The sequence below is a fragment of the Cephus cinctus genome, unplaced genomic scaffold, assembly GCF_000341935.2.
Source record: "Cephus cinctus unplaced genomic scaffold, Ccin1 Ccin1_scaffold0160, whole genome shotgun sequence".
Taxonomy (NCBI): Eukaryota; Metazoa; Arthropoda; class Insecta; order Hymenoptera; family Cephidae; genus Cephus; species Cephus cinctus.
Genome location: NW_014332886.1, coordinates 3,065,859 through 3,084,722, shown reverse-complemented (window position 1 = coordinate 3,084,722; position 18,864 = coordinate 3,065,859). Strand labels below are relative to the sequence as shown.

The following is an 18,864-nucleotide window of genomic DNA, read 5'->3' as shown; positions in this document are numbered from 1 at the left end:
TCTCTCTCTCTCTCTCTCTCTCTCTCTCTCCCTCTCTCCCCTCTCGATAAACAAGAAAATATAATTAGAGAATCAGTCTATCTTTCTCTCTCTAGCTGTTCTCTATTACTTCCTCGCACTCCCTTCTCTTCTTCCTCTTTATCGTTACAAGATATTCTTATCGTATTACCCCACCGTACTTCTCCACTCTTAACGCTTTTGCCTCGAGCAGTACGTCACGTCGTTCGAACGTTGTTACCTCGTCTTTCGCGTATTGTTGACATATAAATACATTTAACTATACCTATAGACTTTACATTACACGAAACAGTGCCTCTGTCGGTACATCAAGTACTGTTACCTAATATACAAGGAAAAGTTCCGGCCACGGATTGTATACGAATACATGCGAGATAACAGTAAATGGTTAGTAATTTATTCAATTAACTCTGTTTTATTAATTAATCGTACTATCAATTAATAATCCGCCGCGTATACGATCGAATGACAATAAATCAATCGTACCGTATCAATGGGGTTCGCCTTATCTTAGTATCAGGGTTGAATACTTAACCCGAGGGTCTTCCCAAGTCTGAACAGAATCCAGCGTGCTCTACTTCTTACACTTACTGTAGTATGTAGCTATATGTATATGGAGTAGATATACTCATGGTACGTGCAGACGCATCGGTACGAGCCTAGAGAAATTTGTTCGAAGCATGGGAAAGCCCCTTCCTCGACCTTCAGAAGAATTGGATGAAAGGAAAACTCCGGGCCTAAGAGTACTTATGGCTCGGATATAAACGAGAGGGCTGACGTTGATAGGGGTTTACTACTTCCAGTCTTAAGCTCTTATTGTTTCAATGGCTCGAATTTCGTCACTCCGCGTTTACCAAAGTCTGGCTAAACTTTCCAACTGTTTACAGCAATCTCTTCACGATGGTACCTCGCAAAGTTTTGATATCAAAATTCCCTTGAATATATTGCTAAGATCGTTCGTCAATCCTGCGAATAAATTAAGATTTAATTGTATTTTAATTGTAAGGAAAAAAAAAAATTTATTTAATCCGTAGCACTTGGGTTATTCGAGGATTTCGGTATAGTCGGGTATCTTTTGATCGCTTACAATTAGATTGGTAATACGCCCTTTTGTAATACCATGGTATTAATTGAGCCGTGAATGGGGTGTTTATCTTGTAATTGAAGAGTGGGTTTGTAATTAATTTGCAAGAATTATTTCCTACCCCTGTTTCGTCGAGTAACACCAGCTGCTTGACTACCTAATGCATATTCATAATAGGTGAGAACAGTAAGTAATGTTTGTCATTACTGTTCGGTGCTCCGTGACGTCACACCTATATACGTCATTAATGTCAATGCTTTATGATGATCGGAAAGCTTTGAAAGATAAGGAAAGTTAAGGGATACGTCAAATATAACTTTTTCCTTATGATACAGCGTACAGTGGTTATAATTGTAATGAAGATAAGCTCGTAAGATTTAATCAATTCTTTTTTCTGGATTATCTGGAATATAAGGTGGCTATTTCGGATTGGCTTCTAATTCGGATTGAAAAATGTCAAATGTCTTCTGAGCCGACTGCGTCACTCGTGAACGTATTTGGTAAAAATTTTTGATAATGATGAAGTCGGCTTGGGAGGAATTTTCGAACGGAATCAGAACCTGATCCGAAATAGACACTTTGCCCTAATAACAGGGTCTAAAAGCTTCCGTCGACTCCATTTCCGGAAATTCGATGAAATATGAAATATGAAAGGGTTTACGCCATCAAGATAATATGGCCTGGAGGCAATTGCCGTAATTATTAATTTCTCAAAATTTAAATCTCCGTTCGTCCATTCTTTTAGGCTCAAAAGTCAAGTATGAAAATTTGATAATTTCGTTACTTTGACCTTTTTCAAGTATTTTACTAAAATTCTTTCGGATCGGCCTCGTGTCGAAAGCGTCAAGACATTTTCTTCTTGGAAAATTACTCCATCTTTTACGTTCGAGCATCGCTTTGATACTGCCCGTGTTATTTGCATAGTTAACCTAGCGTCGGGACGCCTACACATTTTATATTTTTATATATAAATTTTTTTTATAAAAGCACAGCATCCGGCAATAATTTGTCATCCGAACGGTTATCGATTACGTAATACAATATAATAATAAGTATCAATGTAACGGGTGAAAAATAATTTTTCAAAATTATATTCGCCTACGCCATTGCTCCGAATCCCTGCAGTGACAGGGTGGTGCTACTCTGCCAGGTTAGATGGGAGTTCAAAGAAGTAAGGCTGGTTCTCATTGATCAATAATGAAAGTAAAAGGCAAATACGATATAACCGACCCAACACTCGTTTGGAGTACACAGTAAATATACAGTAAATAGAAGAACTCGATAAAAAAAAAACCGCCCCATTGAATTTACATATGTGTCAAATTCACGACTTGTTCGGTGCAAACTAAATGTCGAGTATCCCTTGAGAATGAACTTTCGTTACATCCCCTTGAAAAGTTTCTCAATGAGCTGTTATCTAACGCTCTCATCGCTTTGTCAGGTGTAAAAAACAAAATTAATCCGTAATACAAAATAACTATCGTGATAACCCGCAGGATACGTGCCAACTTGATAAATATAGTAAGCTAGTAGACAGCGCGTATAGTGCAGCTCTAAAAGTATCGGATACACAATAAAACCAATCGATTCTTTTACATTGTCTACAAATTGACTAGCGCTGTTTGCACTATATCAGTATCGTATATACTCTATAGATATATATAGTACAGAGCAGACTGTGCTAATTAAACCATCTAAAAAGTATCCAAGTCCGAGAAGCTAATTGACGGGTAAATCGAAATATCATAATATTCCAGGTTCTTCAGAGAATTCAGAATCGATATCGACAGCAATAGGTAGTGCATAGAGATCGACACCGTGGAGGACAAAACGGGACTGGGGAGTAAAAATGAGGTTAATGGAAAAAGGTGAAATGAGAAAAAAAAATTAGGAACTTCTGAAGAGTCTGTAATTGTACGAAAATGTAAGTTAAATAACCTGATCATGCTAGAGGATTAATATGAAAAAGAGAAATTAAATTATACGATATCAGATAGCTCGTTAATTATTGATTGAAAATTTTTTTAATCATACAGCTAAATTCGACCCACTTTTCTTGATTCTCGATTAAATTATCAATAAGATGAAGATCTTAGTATGACAAGGAGGTAACCCCTATTTTTAGAGCCATTCAAGTCTTCCGGCCCATACCTTCTTCGTCAATGGGGAACTTTAACTCTTGCCATATTTTTTATTATTTTCCACCAATTGAAAGACATGCCAAATACATGGAGTGAATCAATGGTCTCTTTGGATGCACGTAATATGTAATATATTAAAAATGAAAAACCCACTGTTAAAAAAAAGGGATTGTCTGGATAATCAAAATCCTCTTGATTAAAGGTCCTCTGAGTCCTTGCAGAAGGACGAGCTTGAAATTCTTTGGTCCTTCTGTTCTAAATATATCTTTTGAACTCTGCTCGAGTAACAATCGCAGGAAACAATTGAATCCTTTCCTCCCGTCGAATAAAAGGGATTTTATATGACTGAAAGAAAAAGGACAATCCTTTTTGGAGAGTGAGCTCCCGTCAATTAAATTGAAAGCTTGCCCATTTTTCATACGCGTTATAGCAACTAAGTGAAATATTTATTTAACTTTTTTTTTAACTTTTATTTCAAACTTCCGCATTAATAGCGAGGATCTGATTTAAACTTTATCTTGTACACAGATAAAACACTGTTGTTAAGCATGGGGTGTCGTGTAACCACGCGATGACTACGTCACTGTCACTATATTATAACATATTTACATATTGCGAGTCGGGATCAAATCCCGTAATACTGTGCTCATAAGCATCCTTTTTTGATAAAAAAAATACTTAAAAAAAATTAGAAAGATAAGTAACGTCAACGTAATTCAATTTTGTTATTTACTATAAAATTATACACTGTCATTAATTTCATACCGGTATTAATTTTTGTGTTGTTCATCATAATCATAGTACATTAATCATAGCTGTATGAATACATTATTGATTATAGCTATATACGAATTAATGTTATTAATAGATAGTAAATAATATTAATGTCGTTTATCATACATTTTTTTTTAGATAAAAAGTAGATTTTGTAGTAGCGGATTACGTCCTTTAATTAAATCTGCTGTTAAACTGCCAATTAATTATTTTGCATAATTATTAGTGGATCGATTAACCCGTTTTCCATTAGTCTCAATTACTATTTTGTATCCGTGAATTTCATGGAATATCGGCAAGAAGAAATTTTACTGATCAACTGCGCAGCTACAAGGATAACAGTCATTTCGTTTTGTGTAAAATGTTTTTAAACACGAGTTTATAAAAATCCTGTTTTTTTTTTTCATGTAACACGTGTGAGTCCGTATTATACACGTACTTGATATATTGGATCTGGGGTTCTAAAACAGATTTGATAGCTCCCAGTAAATACATATGTATTATAACATTTCTGCCTAAAACAGTACATTAGTTTAACAATAAGAATTGAAACCGACCCAAATTCTAGTAAAAATTACGAAATTAAAAGATTCGTCTGTCTCGTGTATATCTAAATCAGGTCAAAATGGCGGCGACCCGCAGATTCAAGCAATTACCGAAGGTTTTATAGGAAAAATGGACAGACTCGAGGTTAAAATTTCGCGACTTTAATCTCGATAACGTTGCTGCGACAGATAATGCGTTAAGAAATATTTATGACACATTTGACATCGTATTTCGACGACAACACACGACAATGATATTCAATATTCAAGAATTACTTACACGACTCCCTAAGGTCAAGACGAGTGAATGAAAGGGTAGGATGAAAAAGTTGAAAGGATATATCGCGTGACGCAACCGTACCACTGACCCTAAATCATTCGATTGAATGACCCCATCGCACACTCGAATGAATCCCTTGGGAATGTTAATTCACCATGTTATAAGTATTCAGGGAGCTTTAATACCTTCTTTAAGATGATTACGAATAGTCCTTTGCCAGAGTGATAAGAGATAAAACATTCCGGTAATTCGACTATCGACTGGCCCAAATCCTCCTCAAGGACATCCTGGCTTCGATCATTCCTGAAGTGCCCGGCCAATCGAGCCAGAGAAAGCCCTTCATCTGGCTATCGCGTCAAAACGATACGACACCTACCTGTCAAGTGACTACTGAGATAGCCTGTTCTGATCACTCACTATTATTCTTTACCGAGTTACGACTGAGAAAGCCTTGGAGATTTATGACAAGCAAAACACCGAAGGAAACAAAGATTTTCTATTCGACACCACAATATCCCGGAAACCCGTAGGAACGATACGAATACATACGGATTAAATAATCCTGAAAATATTTACTACTGAGTGACTCTTCATAAAAGTATCTTAGATAACCTTACGATAAAATTCCTGAACGCTTCCCTCTGCGATGTAAATGCAGTCTAAAACCCCGGAGTGACGTAACGGCATATTTCCCATCGGAATTTACACAGACGAAATATCATTAGATTACTACTGGCATGCAGATTATGAAATATGTCAAATTTCACTGAGCACTAACCGTAAAGGAACAAGTGAAAAAGTAATGTAACAGTAGGATCAAAGAGATATTAATATTAATAATGAAAGAAAAGTCGTAGCAGACTCTCTCGACAGGCAGTTAGGAAAATCTACAACGGCTTTAACCCTCCTTTGGATTAATACGATAAAAATATTTACTCACGCTAGCGAAGCTTATTCCTCTGCCTGTTGGCGAATCGTCCGATGACAGTCGTAAACGTTTAAATTCGAATGAAGAAACACAGTTCGTTTTATAAGTACATTGTTACACCCTACGATATACTCGACGGTGTAGACGGCGGAAAATCTATCCGTGGCACAGTCTCAGGGAGGAACCGAGTGCGCCTGACCGAAGTGGAATGAACATGGCCGACACGACGAATCGATAAAACACGTTACGTTTTCCTCCATCGACGAGCCACCCCCGAGCAGGAGGTACGTCGTCGATAAACGTACGAGATCAACATGACGATCGACGGAATCATTGTCGACCTCTATTGGCCGCGATTCCAGCATATGATTTCCTACTGATTCGAAAGAGATATTATTTTCATTTACAGTTCGAACATTTTCGAATTATTTAGCCTGAACCAATATTACCTTGGATCCTTGAATTTGATTGAAAATTATCTTCTATCGGTTGTTGTCGGTTCACGTTGACTTTGGTTGTGCTTAGAGATAGATAATGATGAGAATCATTACTGGAATGAGTACGCAGTTTCTAATGCGTGGGATTGAAGTTCTCAGGGATGAATATACGTATATATGACCATGTGAATATGTATTTATGTATATGCCTTCATGGAAAAGGGTGACCCTTAATGTTACAGCCTGTCGGGTTGGATAGTTTATCCTTGATTATAATTAATTACTAAAATATTTTTGAGTTATGATATGTTTGACTTGTGATTTTTCAGGTAGTTTTCAAATGATTTCTTTTTATGGTCGCGTTACTGTATAATTGTGATGGATTTCTGGAAATCTTATGCACTCGTTTAAATAGAGACAGTTTTAAGATAAACCAGGCCGCAGATAATTTGGCCTCGGTGACGAAGCGTTTTTGATGGATATATACATTTCTCTTTTGTCATTTTATCCATGAGTCTTGCAGACATGGATTCTCTAAGAAACTCTCTGACGTAACGGAAGCCTGTGCTATGTAAATGTGGAGAATAGTTAATAGTCGTTCATCAATTATTTTCAAACTTTCGAAACTTTCGAAAGAGTAGTTGGGTGCTTCTGAGATAAGTCAATTTTTATAAAGGATCGTTGATTAAACTAGTGTGAAATATGATAGTGACAGCCTTACATTCACTCGATTATTTTTAATTTGTTAGAGAATTCTTAATTTTAGATTGACAACCGTAAATGGTGAAAATCGATAAGGTTACAAGATCAATGGAGATACTTTAAAACGTATTTTAGTGTTAATTCAGCTTCTTGCGATACCTTTTTTTGCTCAAGTTTTTGTGGACGTTAAAGACTTTTTGCAGTTCATCTATTTCAGCCCTTAGATGAGCTTGAAATTCAAGAACACTCGATTTAACTCGTTTTGAATCTTGTTTTGAATCCTTAAGTAAACTATATTACAAAAACTCTATATTTTAATGAGGAAATTACTACTGGGAGTTCAAAGAAACTTCTTTCTTGCTAGAATTTTTTATGGATTTATCGTCATGAGAATAAACATATATGCAGGCATTGACATTGAAATCCTATACTTATATCATAAACTAAATATTATATAGATCAATCATATTCACACAGTTTTCATGTGGCTCCGTTTTTGGATTATTTTGGAAACCTCTGAATCAATCAACCTAACTCCGTCGATCAAGAAAATAGATCTGTTATCCAAATTCAGAATGTCACGTTATTTCCTACAGAACAACAATCTCTTACAAGATTTGTATATAAATTACAGATTTTGTATATATTAAAATATACGAGATTGGTTTAACAAACTTAAGAAAAATTAATATACGTAGGGCGTGTCTCTGTGAGGAAAATGAAATTGAAGATCAAAGTTATTGAATTCTCATTTTAGTTTAAAAGCTTCATACTAGAGTTCGTTACCTGTCAATGAATACCAAAATCGAATTTTTATCTAATTACAATGTTCAGAATTTTGTAATCTGCTAATTTTTCTGAAAAAATCTGCAGTTTTCTATTATCAATAGTATATAGTAATTCGTAAATATCAAGTGTTGCTGCCTTTCTGTAACTTGCTGCAGTACAGTGTCCCGTCTCTATTCTGAATTCAACATGCAATGTGTAGTTCAAAATCAAGGTTTTGTATACAGATCTGGGCACTTAGGCGAAAAACGCGTGACGATACAGTAGCCACTGCCGGAAAAGGCGTTAGTGTTGAAAGAGCCTAGCACCTCCTAGCTGCGCTATGTCAGCAGGTCAGTAGCATCCACGGTCAGCAGGCTTCTTCGACACTAGCGCTTGCGGGCAAAACAGGCCACAATAGCGATTACAAGCTAGAACGTGGTGAGGGTAGGGAAGTGCCCAGTCCAGTACACAAGATCGTGTTCACAACCAGAGATGAGTAGGGACTTGCACAACGCTACGATTTTAGACGATACCAAAAACATGGCGCTGAATCCCAGCGGCGAGACCTGAAGTAGAATTTCCCATTCGAAAGAGCATTGAAAAAGCTTATTGATGAAACATTGTTCAAAAATTGAGGTGATACACGAGTGTGTAGCTCCAGCACCGCATTTTTTAAAAATTTCTTAAAAATGATTCAACAGTAGGCTTTTTCAATAGTTCTCGAGGAGTTCTATAGTTCCTGATAGGTTTTAACAATAGTTCTGTTACGTAACATCGGTAAAATACCCATTAAGGTATTACTACGGTAAACTCAAAACCGTGTAATCGAGCTGAAATTTGTTTTACGTTTAACACGTAACACGTATTCCCTATACCTGGCCAATAAAACGCGCATGGTTTTTTTTTATTGCATTTGACTCGTCCGCGTAATTCCGATGAAAAACTAGTATATGGCAAAGGAAAAAATTAGGAATTTTTTAGATTTTTAGTCAGAACTTTTTACTCATAGGATTTATTGATAGACATGAAAGAAGTTCGATATTTATTACGAAATCTCTCGTACTACGGCTAGACAAAAGAGCGTCACGGCAACATTGCGTTTGAAACTGTATTGTGTGTATATACGTATACACTACATCCAATGTACATTAGTGTGTGCCTATCGATGCAGGGATGGGCGTGTGTGTGAGTGAACTGTACCAGTTCAAAAGTTGAGGCTGGATTGTTCAAATCTTACATTGAAAATTTTGTTATTTTTCGGTCCGTAGTAATACCTTAAGGATACTAGTTGCACCATACGCTTCAGTGCAGGTATGCATAAGGAGTTGACTTTCAGTGTTTTTTTCAGATTGTGTTTCAAATAGTTCCGGGATAGTTCTCTTTAGTAGGTACTCAATGTTGGGACTATAGTTCCGCTTGGAACTATTGTTAAATAATGCTGGAAGCTAGCACCGCATCGCTGCACTCCTTAATTCAGGCAGGCATGAGGTGCTGGCTTTTGTCTTAGTAAATCTTATCGAACTTACACTGTGCACTCGAATTTAAGATTACAAAAAAAAATGTTTAGGCAATATCTGACGAGCGGCCTTGTTCCAAGGGTTGCTCTGGAAACCAGCGGTAAATTGCGGAGAACCTCTGCCGGTCAGGCTACACGTTCGTGATCACGTTCAGCTCGGCTACGGTGGGATATGCCTTATCGACGAAGGCGATAATCACAAAATCCTACTCCTGGACTCGCCACTACGGTTTAGCGCCATGCTTTTGGTATCGCCTAAAACCGTAGCGTTGTGCATCTCCCCACTCATCTCTGGTTGTACATCTCCCTACTCATCTCTGTTCACAACAATGTGAACGGTGATAATGCGATCCGCCTATTAAGTTATTTTCAGTGTTTTTTCGCGAATTCAAGCAGTTTTTCTTCTCGATTGACCCTTAAAGTTATGCAAAAATGAGAAAAAACAACGGGATTTTCGTGATATGTGTGGTGTTGCAATATCTATGCGGTATCTGTACAACCCATTTGCTTATAAACGTCAAAAATCAGGTAAATTAATTTTATATAGAACTTTGATCCACGACTGACTTAGTTAAAGTCCAAGATAGTGTATTATGAAAATATTAAAACGTGAATTATTTTTCTATTTTGTTAGAAAAAATTGTGTAGTTAGTACAGACTAACCTAGAATGAGATAAGAAGCGAATCTTTTCAAATTCGTGTGATATAATTCTTGTCGTATGGATTGAATAATCGATTCTTAATTATGATTGAATTTCATAATATGCATCTCTAATTACCTAATAGTCTTCCTCTAACTGTCAACTGTTTTGAATGAAGTTTCATACAGGGGAGATTCTGATAAATTTATAATATTCATTTTCTAAATGAAATTGTCTATTTTCAATATAGGATTATCGATTGTTCATATTTGTAAATTCATGAACTCCAGATGTACATAGAGAATTTTTCATCGATGCTTTGAAAATGCATAATACACCTTTCAGAAGTAGAACATATATAATACTTTTATTCTATAATTACAGGGTGGTGATATCCTTTTAGAAACAATTTCATCAAATGTTACTGAGGATATGATTACTTTGGAATTCCAGCGTTCTGATGGAACCCTAGTTACTCAACTTATAGACTTTAGAAATGTAAGTAAAGGATGGTGAAATTCTTATGCAAAGTATATTGACATAACTATGTGAACTCTTTTAATCAAGTTGTATGTCTTTATTTTAGGAAGTGCAAGTTATAAAAGCTTTAGTTCTGGGTGAAGAAGAACGAGGACAAAACCAATATCAAGTAATGTGCTTTGTTAATCACTTTTATAAAACGGACTTTATATCTTCTGATGCAATGTCCAAACTTCGACAAAAGAATCCAGGCACAATTCGTATTGCCGAGGAAGACAGGGGTCATTCTAATTATACAATGGACTTGTTCCTAGATATTTCACAGTCCAAAATAATTTCAAATCAAGTAGCTATACTATGTGCCGAGGCTGCAGATTCAACATATACAAGAAACGAGGATCTAAAACAGTGGATCCAGAGAGCTGGTGAGTCATTCCAAATATTTAGAAGAAACTTAATAATAGTTCTACTTTACTTAGACGAAAACATACTCTGTTTAAACCCCTTTACGATTTTACATTATAAAAACAACTGTCTTTCGTACGTAAAATAATGGAACATTAGTAACTTAACAGATATCCAGTAATTGAAAATATTTCATACATAATTGATACCTCAATTATACACCATAATTTACGTAGTATTATCTCAATCGTCCCCGATTCAATTCCCTCGACATTGATCTCTTATGAAAAATCCATTTTGTTCCGAAGATTCTTGCAATTTTATACATAAAATAATCATGAATTCTTCAATTTGCCCATTAAGGTTCATCCGAAGCAGCACTTACGGCCGCAGTGAAAAACTTCACCACGATTTCGGTAAGTCAACAAACCAGTAATGACACAAAGTTACCGTCAGTAACAAAATGCGCGGATACTTCAAATTTATGGGCACCATGCACGTGCTCGTTAGAATTATGTATAGGTTGGTACCCATGTGGTTTAAAATTTTGCAAAGGAAAAAGCGACGGTAAGAAAGTAGCAAACACTTACCGCTGCGGCATTAAAACGTGCAAGAAGTGCTTCATATTTTCATACTACTCGAAAATGAAACAGAACTGTCTTTGGGACGAATGACACATCAGATCGCGATAAGCATAGCTTTTTTTAAACTATTCTTGACGATAGGACAAATAATCCCTCCTTCACACTAAATCTACAAAATACACTGTTCACATTAGAATCCTACAGTAATTCTATGATAAACTTTAGCATATGATTTGTTATGTGTACAGGTAGCATATGCATACAAAATTTAACAATATTTACTTGTACCATTGATACGCGTATACTCCCAGATTTAGTGTGAATTAAATGGATGAAAATGTGAAAAAGTGCTGATTATTCTTGGATAACGTGTTCAGGCGTATATCAAATGCCTAGATAGAATTCCGATAACAATTCTAATTGGAATAACAGTAAGTCAGTATCATCCGCTTATATCCGATATCGTCTCAGCGGGAAGATCCAAGAGTGTTTATTTTCTGCGTTTGTTGAAATAAATTAAAACATTAAATGTTGTCTAACGAAACCTCATTTAAGGGATCATAAAAATAATCCTATGAGGATGAGATATCGATGATGCAATACTTGAATTCACTCACAGCACTTTTTCCTTACAAGTACACGTTACCGTAACAATGTAAGGATGGTAAAAAAGTTGGAAAACTTCAAACCTTTGGTAATTACAAAAAAATTGAAAAAACGAAACAATTTTCCAACATTCAAAAAAGAAGTTTGTTCAATGTACGAATTCGCTTCGAATGAACGCATTCGTAACGCAATGTCATTTTCGCGAAAAGAAAAGCATCTACGCGTATATAGCGATCAAAATAACAAAAACACATTCCACCAAAAACTTAAGTATTACTTTAAAATTATAATTTTCCCCATATTTCTAGTCCGATATTTAAAAATTTACATTTTCTAGGTTAACAGCGTAAGCTCTCTCAAAAGTGTCTTGTAATCAATGTATTTTGAATTTTTTTCAACGTAACATAGAATTAGCTAATCTATCTCTGTCATTCCCACTCTTTGTATTTACATTCCTAAGCTACATCTTGCCTGGACATTTATCGGATGGTAAACATTCCATACAAGATTAACAGAGCCACGAATATACATACGATTCCTTACACGTATTATATAAAGATAAAAAAACATAACCAAGAACAATGCGTTACTTATCGTTCATTCGAAACGTCCAGATTATAATGCGTTCAATTTGCATGTTATATCAAACTCACATTTTTAATTGGGAACATAAAAGAAGAGATAGAAAATTAAGAAGAATCCCATACCTATAATCCACTCCAACATTGAACGCATTATAAGATAATAATTACTGTACGGTATCGTACATTTCTAGCTAATTTTACACGTGACTCGAGAAGCTGCCACACACGCGTATACATACATGTAATATTTCTAATCTTAAGTAGCAATTGTAAATAATGTGCAAAAATAATTAAATCAGAAGAAACGTTAATTAATGATTGCGCGAAGCGGCGGGCAGAAATTTGAAAATTTTTGTTTACTGCCCATCTGTATATACGTATAATTCAATTTTTGCAAAAACGTAATGAACATGTACAGTATATAATTAAACAAAGAAAAGCGCAACTATTTTATTCGTCCCTTAATTGCGGACGAGTTTGAAATAACAAAATTCATCGTAAATGCTACTCTAGATAATTACTTATTATATTGATTATTCTCTTATTCTTGTCATTCGATGCGTCCACGAGAAGAGCGCCGACTCTCTTGGAGAGGGACTTTTTAAAATATAAAGAAAGACTGCGAAATCTGTCCATTCGATGCTAAAATATCAACGAACCGCACTGATATCCTTGCTAATTAGAAAAACGTTCATGCAGACAGCTTCTGATATTTATTCGTGCTTTACGTGCTCCCTGTCGGAAAGAAAATGAACTAAGAACGAGCAAACCGACAGTCAGTGCAATAAAGAATAATACGTTAGACTAATATAAAATTATACTATGCCAATTAACATGACACAAAATTATACGAACTTCTATAGTTCTGATGATCTTGCACGGACTGTACATACGTATATAAATTATGCGTATTTTCACAACTTCCAAGGTATCTAGGTCCACGGCAGATCGTTCATGTCGCGATTTTCCAATATTTAACGACGCTTCTTTAAACTTAGTTTGAAACCGACACGCTGACGTCATTAAAATGACGTGTCGTCGATGAAAAAAAGAAATACTCATACAAGTCAATACGACGTATGAAAGATACGATAATTCAAAATACAGACTATAAACGAGTAACGTATAGAAATATAGCAATATCTATGTATATGTAAGATACTCACGAGCAAAACATTTTACACAATAGTAATAGTAATTAATGATTTCAATGATAAGAATATTTTAAGGACATGACATATATATATACACACATATTAGAAGAAAAATATTGGCAGATACATAATATGTAACATAGCGTGACAGTTGTCGAATCTGCCACTGGCCATCCATCTTTCAAGCTTTTTTGAGGAAAATAAAAAAGGAAGTTTAGGTCATTGAGCGCCTATAGCGGTACACGTTTTTATGGCGATCCGAAAAAACAATTATAAGGGTGGTGGGGGAAGATTAAAAAATCAACTGACCACATTGACGTTTTGTTATCGAAAATGTACTTCGTGGATGGTGGGTGTAGGAAGGGGGGGAGGGAAGGGGTTGCGTCGTGGGAAATAAGTGAAACCAGAAGGTGTTGCTTCTTTATTATAGCTTCTACGAATTTTGGACAGGACTATAATTTATCGAACGTAACACCATGTATGATTTGTGCTTTACACAATGACGTTGTAACTATATACATATTTTTTATATATATTTAATAAAAAGATTAAGCAAAAGGTGCATCTCTATTTGACTGTAATCCACTGCCAGAATCCTTTCTGTATATAATTTATAATCATATCCTAATTGTCCTATTTCCTTGGCGCTGTTCTTTTTTAACAATAAAAAAAAATTGACAGCCGACTGCGCGCCCTTTGGTGAAAAATATTCTCTTTTATTTTTGATAATACATTTTATATCTACGCCTTTCTCGTGCTCTGCGATCGTTTAATCGAGCGCCGCGTCTGATTCTTTGTCTAGACTTTTTTTCTTCAGCTATTTCCTTAAGCGCTAATTCGTGCGTAACGTGGCATGAAGATTCAATGGATCCAATCGTTTCACGATTGGCTGTTCTTTTTTTTTCTTGAAAGTCCCAAGTTACCACTCTCGTTCACTTTGCGCGGATTTTACAAGTGTAAATCTTAATGCCACGTGCGATGCCGATCGGCATCGACGAGAATCCTAAGATAAAAGTTCGTCAAGCTAAAACTCAATCGTTATAAACGGAATTTCATTTTTTGACGACCGGATCGTCATTAAAATAAATCATAGCGCCCAAAACAATCAGCTTAACGGAAGTGCCATGAATTCACGTTAATAATAAAAATGAGGGTAGACGGAAACGAGAACAATATACAATTATTTTCATCGGCTACTTTTAAGCACCGAATTACAGTTATAGCGATAATAACAATATTATAATAATAATAATAATAATAATAATAATAATTTAGCACACCCTCACGTTCGTAACACATACACCACGTCTCAACTACGTACGTTTCGTTGCTTAATGCATTTTACATTCGAACTGGGATCGTATGTACGATAAACTTTTAGTTTAAGTAAGAAACTAAGGTACGCTTTTGATCTCGCTACTTCGCCCAACTGTCACTATGCGTATACTACATCCGTTTATGAAACTGTTGTGGATCGGATCTGAATGCGAGAGTTTACTTCTATATACGAAGAATGATGTTTTCATTTATTGAAAGTAACGGTAAAGAAAATCCACCCTCGCACGTTGTGTCTCCCTACCGTGAAGATATATAACGTGTCCCTCTGAAGTTCTTTGAGAACCCTTTGTACGTCTAGGTTGACGTCCCACACATCGGGAACTCCTACGGAGTCAATTTTCGTCAACGACCCTTAAGCACCCGGAGACCCATAGATATATTCCCATGGAAATGGGAATCGTAATAAGATTGTTAGGTATATCTCCTGCAGAGTGGTGCAGTAAGTAATCCTCGTGCGTAATCTCTTATTGGAGTCAAATAATTTGCCGGCGGTGTGACAGCCTTGGAGGGAAGAATAAAAAATGATTCATTACGCAATAACCGTGTTCCTAGAAGGCACTAACTACTGTAACACGTCTTGCGCACATCAGCCAGAATGACGCTGAAGTCATCGTCAGCTTTTGAGACTTGTTCCATGTTCTGTGATTGCTGTGAATGTTGTTGCTGCTGTTGTTGCTGCTGTTGCTGATGTTGTTGCTGATGTTGTTGCTGTTGCTGCTGCTGCTGCTGCTGCTGTTCTTGATACTTAGAAACATCCATACTCTGATGATACTGATCCATGGAATGTCCAATAGCGGAACACTGGCTCTCCTTATTCTGTTCGTCGACGATGCACTGAGAGTTCGATAGGTCAAGCTGTGTCTGTTGAGGAGCATAATAACGCAAATCACTCGCATAATTGTGATTACTGTCCAGAAGACTTTGGGAGGTGAGACTCGAGTGAGGAACACTCGTTGGATGTGAATACTTGAAGTATTTTTCCAGCTGTAGAGCCTGTTCTTGCTCGTCATCGGTCATGCCTGGATCCAGATGAGATAGAACGACTTGTTGCTGTCCTGAACCACTTTCCGGTTGGTACTCCTGGTGATGAGACATCTGATATCTATGAGAGACTCCTAAAAGAATAAAAAGGATATACTCGAGAGTGTAAAAAAGCTTGTATATTTAGAAGTGAATAAATCTAACCAGAACATCCTTCAGCCGATCCACGTATACCAATCGATTGTTGCCGATTGCAAGGATTGTAACTATTGTCCACGGCAGATTGCATCGAATAGTTAGCAGCCTTATTGGACTGGGCTGTCGTGTAATGGAGCGATTGATCGTGCGGAGATGCCACAGGCGGGTAAAACGTGCCGGTAACGGAGCCCACGTTGTCGAAGCCGGAACGTAACTTGTTGCAGGAGACCATCATACCATTGGCTATACCCACGGCGGCTATGCTCGAACTCTGCCTCTCGAAGTTGAGGTAACTCACCTGGATAAAAGTCGGAAGAGGAAGAGGCACGTCTTTAAGCGGCGTAACGAATGGGAATTGATTCCGTCTCGCGCGTGGTTCGCTCAATGGGGTACTCACGGATTTCTTATAAGTCAGAGTGTCCGTGTAACCGCCGCTGCTGTTTGGACAGGACGATATACTCGTGGCGACGTGTCCACCGTGCAATTGGCTATCGCCACTCATGTACCCGTAGCGTTTTGATTGCTCGTTGATGTCGCTGTGCTTGGAGGTACCTTCCATCAGGTCACGCTCGGGGTCAGGATGTTGCGTGGATGAAAGATGCGTGCCCTCAGCTTTAATAGAATAATTAGTCCTTCTTAAGAATATAATCGAGTGGTAGCAGCGATTGGAGTAATGCAAGCTAACAGAACGGGACAAACTGAAGTCACGAGACGAACTCGCATCGACGAAGTCAGGTGTTTGCTGTACATTACACATATCAATGGGTCATAGGATTATAAGCTCCCCGGTATATCCGTGCGTGAAATCGAGTTCAAATGTCATCAGTATAATTTATTAGACGCGGCGAGATGCCTTCGGCGCGCGTTTACCGGGCTGCACGGTCCTTCGAGGAATACGCAGGGATACACGAAGGAGAAATTCTTACCATCCGGCTCCGGACTGGCGACGGGAGATATGTCCGGCGTGTGGATGATGGGCGTGTAGGGACTGCCGTAGAGAGAATTATTCTCCGATTTGTACTCCTGGATGCTTTGCTGTTGCTGCTGATGGTACAAGGACGAGATCGGCGAGTGGCCACCCCACGGGATCTGTGGTATGCCTTGGTAGCTGTCCATCTTGGACCTTGGATCAAAATGTGGAGACATAGGACAACCAGATAGACTTGCGTAGGACGTGGACAAGTTCTGACTTTTCTATTGAATTCTCCATGTCTCTTTTGAGTTCGTTAATTTACCATCGTTCGCTTCAATGACATCCCGATGATTAGGCCACGTTCTAAGGAGTACTGTCCGGACTGATGCATGCGAGTGGCATTTCTTTTAACGGAACAGCAACCTCACTCTGGCTGCCGCCCCGTGTTTCGGTCCTACCCGATATAAGTAAGTGAGAGTATCGATGACTTACATGGAATGATGAATCGTAGCGCCGCCAGGATTGGACCTAGTGCCTGGGGTGTTTGTCGCTGAGGGAGGCGAAGAGGGAGCCCCTGGGGCTCTTTTCGCATGTTTCCTACGTCGTGGTCTGTACTTGTAGTTCGGGTGTTCCTGCATGTGAATCACCCTGAGTCTCTCGGCCTCTTCCACGTAGGGTCTTCTATCTTGAGGAGTGAGACCCCTCCATTTCTTACCTAAAAATAAATATCTTAATGAGAAAGAATTTTATTTAAAAAAAAAAAAAGAAAACAATTTCACGTATTCATTAAAAAATGTCCCAGACAGTCTTACCCTGGTTCCAGCGTACCGTCGTTTGCATGAAAAAAAGGGAAAAAAGCACGAGAGTATTGCAAGTCTGAATATACTCGATGCTCGGTTACCATATTGGCAAACCCTTTGACTCGTGTACGTCCAATCAAAAAGATAATAAAAGTGAGAATCGCCGTAAAGCCAAGCGTTAAAAACGAAACGGACAGAATGAGTCGTAAGATTGGCACTTCGTCATCATTGTGCCCACTCGGTACACCCAGTACACGATAGAGCGGAATATCATTAGGAGGGTAAGGGTTAACGCTACGTAAGATGTTCAGCGCAAGACCTAAAAAGTAAGCGAGGCGGATGTATATGGAATAGGTATACATACAAACATATATATATATATACACATATATATATATATATATATACACAGAGTACGCCGTATAGGTACATATAGGCATGGGGGCGTAGATATGGGTGCGCCCGCGCCCGTGCCTTCAGCCAGCCACAGGCATGAACCATTATTTCATATTTCATTTTGTATTTCATCTCCAGAGGAGCTAACCCAAAGGGGGCTTTTTAAAAAAAAAGTTCCACCTTCCTTTCCTCCTACAACAATTTTTGTCGCCTTCGTTTCTTCCTTCTCTAACCACGTGACTGTAACTCTTTCTCCGTCCTCGTTCAACCGACCTCCACTTCGTCATCCACCTTCTATCTCTTTTTCCCTGTCCCCCCCGCCCTATGCCCGTACTCATGCTTTTTACCATCATCCCTTTCTACTACCACCACCTCCACTCAGACTCGACTTTTCGGCTAAGTAGATTTAATTTAATATTCCTGGGCGCGCTCTCCCGTGGAACACTCTCTACCCGTGATTCATCATCACACCCGCGCATTGCTCACCGCCGCGACGCACTCGTTAAGTATTCTAATGGTTAGCGTGTCCCTTTAATTTCTCCACTGGTCCTGCCTGGACGACTTCATTAATTTCTATCCCCCCCCCCCCAA

At 37.8% G+C, this 18,864-nt stretch overlaps 3 protein-coding genes across 7 annotated transcripts in view; 1 reads left to right on the top strand and 2 right to left on the bottom strand.

Annotated features, from left to right (window-relative positions):
• Nucleotides 1-5,987, bottom strand: part of LOC107263796 (synaptotagmin 1) — a 14,877-nt gene extending 8,890 nt beyond the window's left edge. For 3 of the 4 annotated variants that reach the window (XM_015731383.2, XM_015731382.2, XM_015731384.2), the window contains exon 1: nucleotides 5,783-5,987. The gene's annotated coding sequence lies outside the window, so the exon portion shown is untranslated. Of the gene's footprint in view, nucleotides 1-5,027; nucleotides 5,209-5,782 lie in introns of those variants that run through there. The other variant, XM_015731385.2, reaches the window with a different exon arrangement.
• Nucleotides 208-14,008, top strand: LOC107263655 (out at first protein). 2 transcript variants are annotated; one of them, XM_025081114.1, is made up of 4 exons: nucleotides 208-405; nucleotides 10,219-10,332; nucleotides 10,421-10,739; nucleotides 11,083-14,008. In XM_025081114.1, the coding sequence occupies exons 1-4, from the start codon at nucleotides 403-405 to the stop codon at nucleotides 11,391-11,393; spliced, it is 747 nt and encodes a 248-aa protein (XP_024936882.1). In that variant the 5' UTR covers nucleotides 208-402; the 3' UTR covers nucleotides 11,394-14,008. The 2 variants fall into 2 exon arrangements, with proteins under 2 accessions (XP_024936882.1, XP_015586587.1); XM_015731101.2 differs by lacking the exon at nucleotides 208-405 and adding an exon at nucleotides 9,393-9,721.
• A 334-nt stretch (nucleotides 14,009-14,342) lies between these two features.
• LOC107263652 (putative transcription factor SOX-15) overlaps nucleotides 14,343-18,864 on the bottom strand; it is an 18,893-nt gene continuing 14,371 nt past the window's right edge. The window contains exons 5-9 of the mRNA XM_015731097.2: nucleotides 17,570-17,792; nucleotides 17,091-17,287; nucleotides 16,562-16,776; nucleotides 16,171-16,462; nucleotides 14,343-16,100 (exon numbers count right to left, since the gene is read on the bottom strand). Of these exons, the coding sequence (XP_015586583.1) occupies nucleotides 15,544-16,100; nucleotides 16,171-16,462; nucleotides 16,562-16,776; nucleotides 17,091-17,287; nucleotides 17,570-17,792 (1,484 nt within the window). The 3' untranslated portion in view covers nucleotides 14,343-15,543. The remainder of the gene's footprint in view (nucleotides 16,101-16,170; nucleotides 16,463-16,561; nucleotides 16,777-17,090; nucleotides 17,288-17,569; nucleotides 17,793-18,864) is intronic.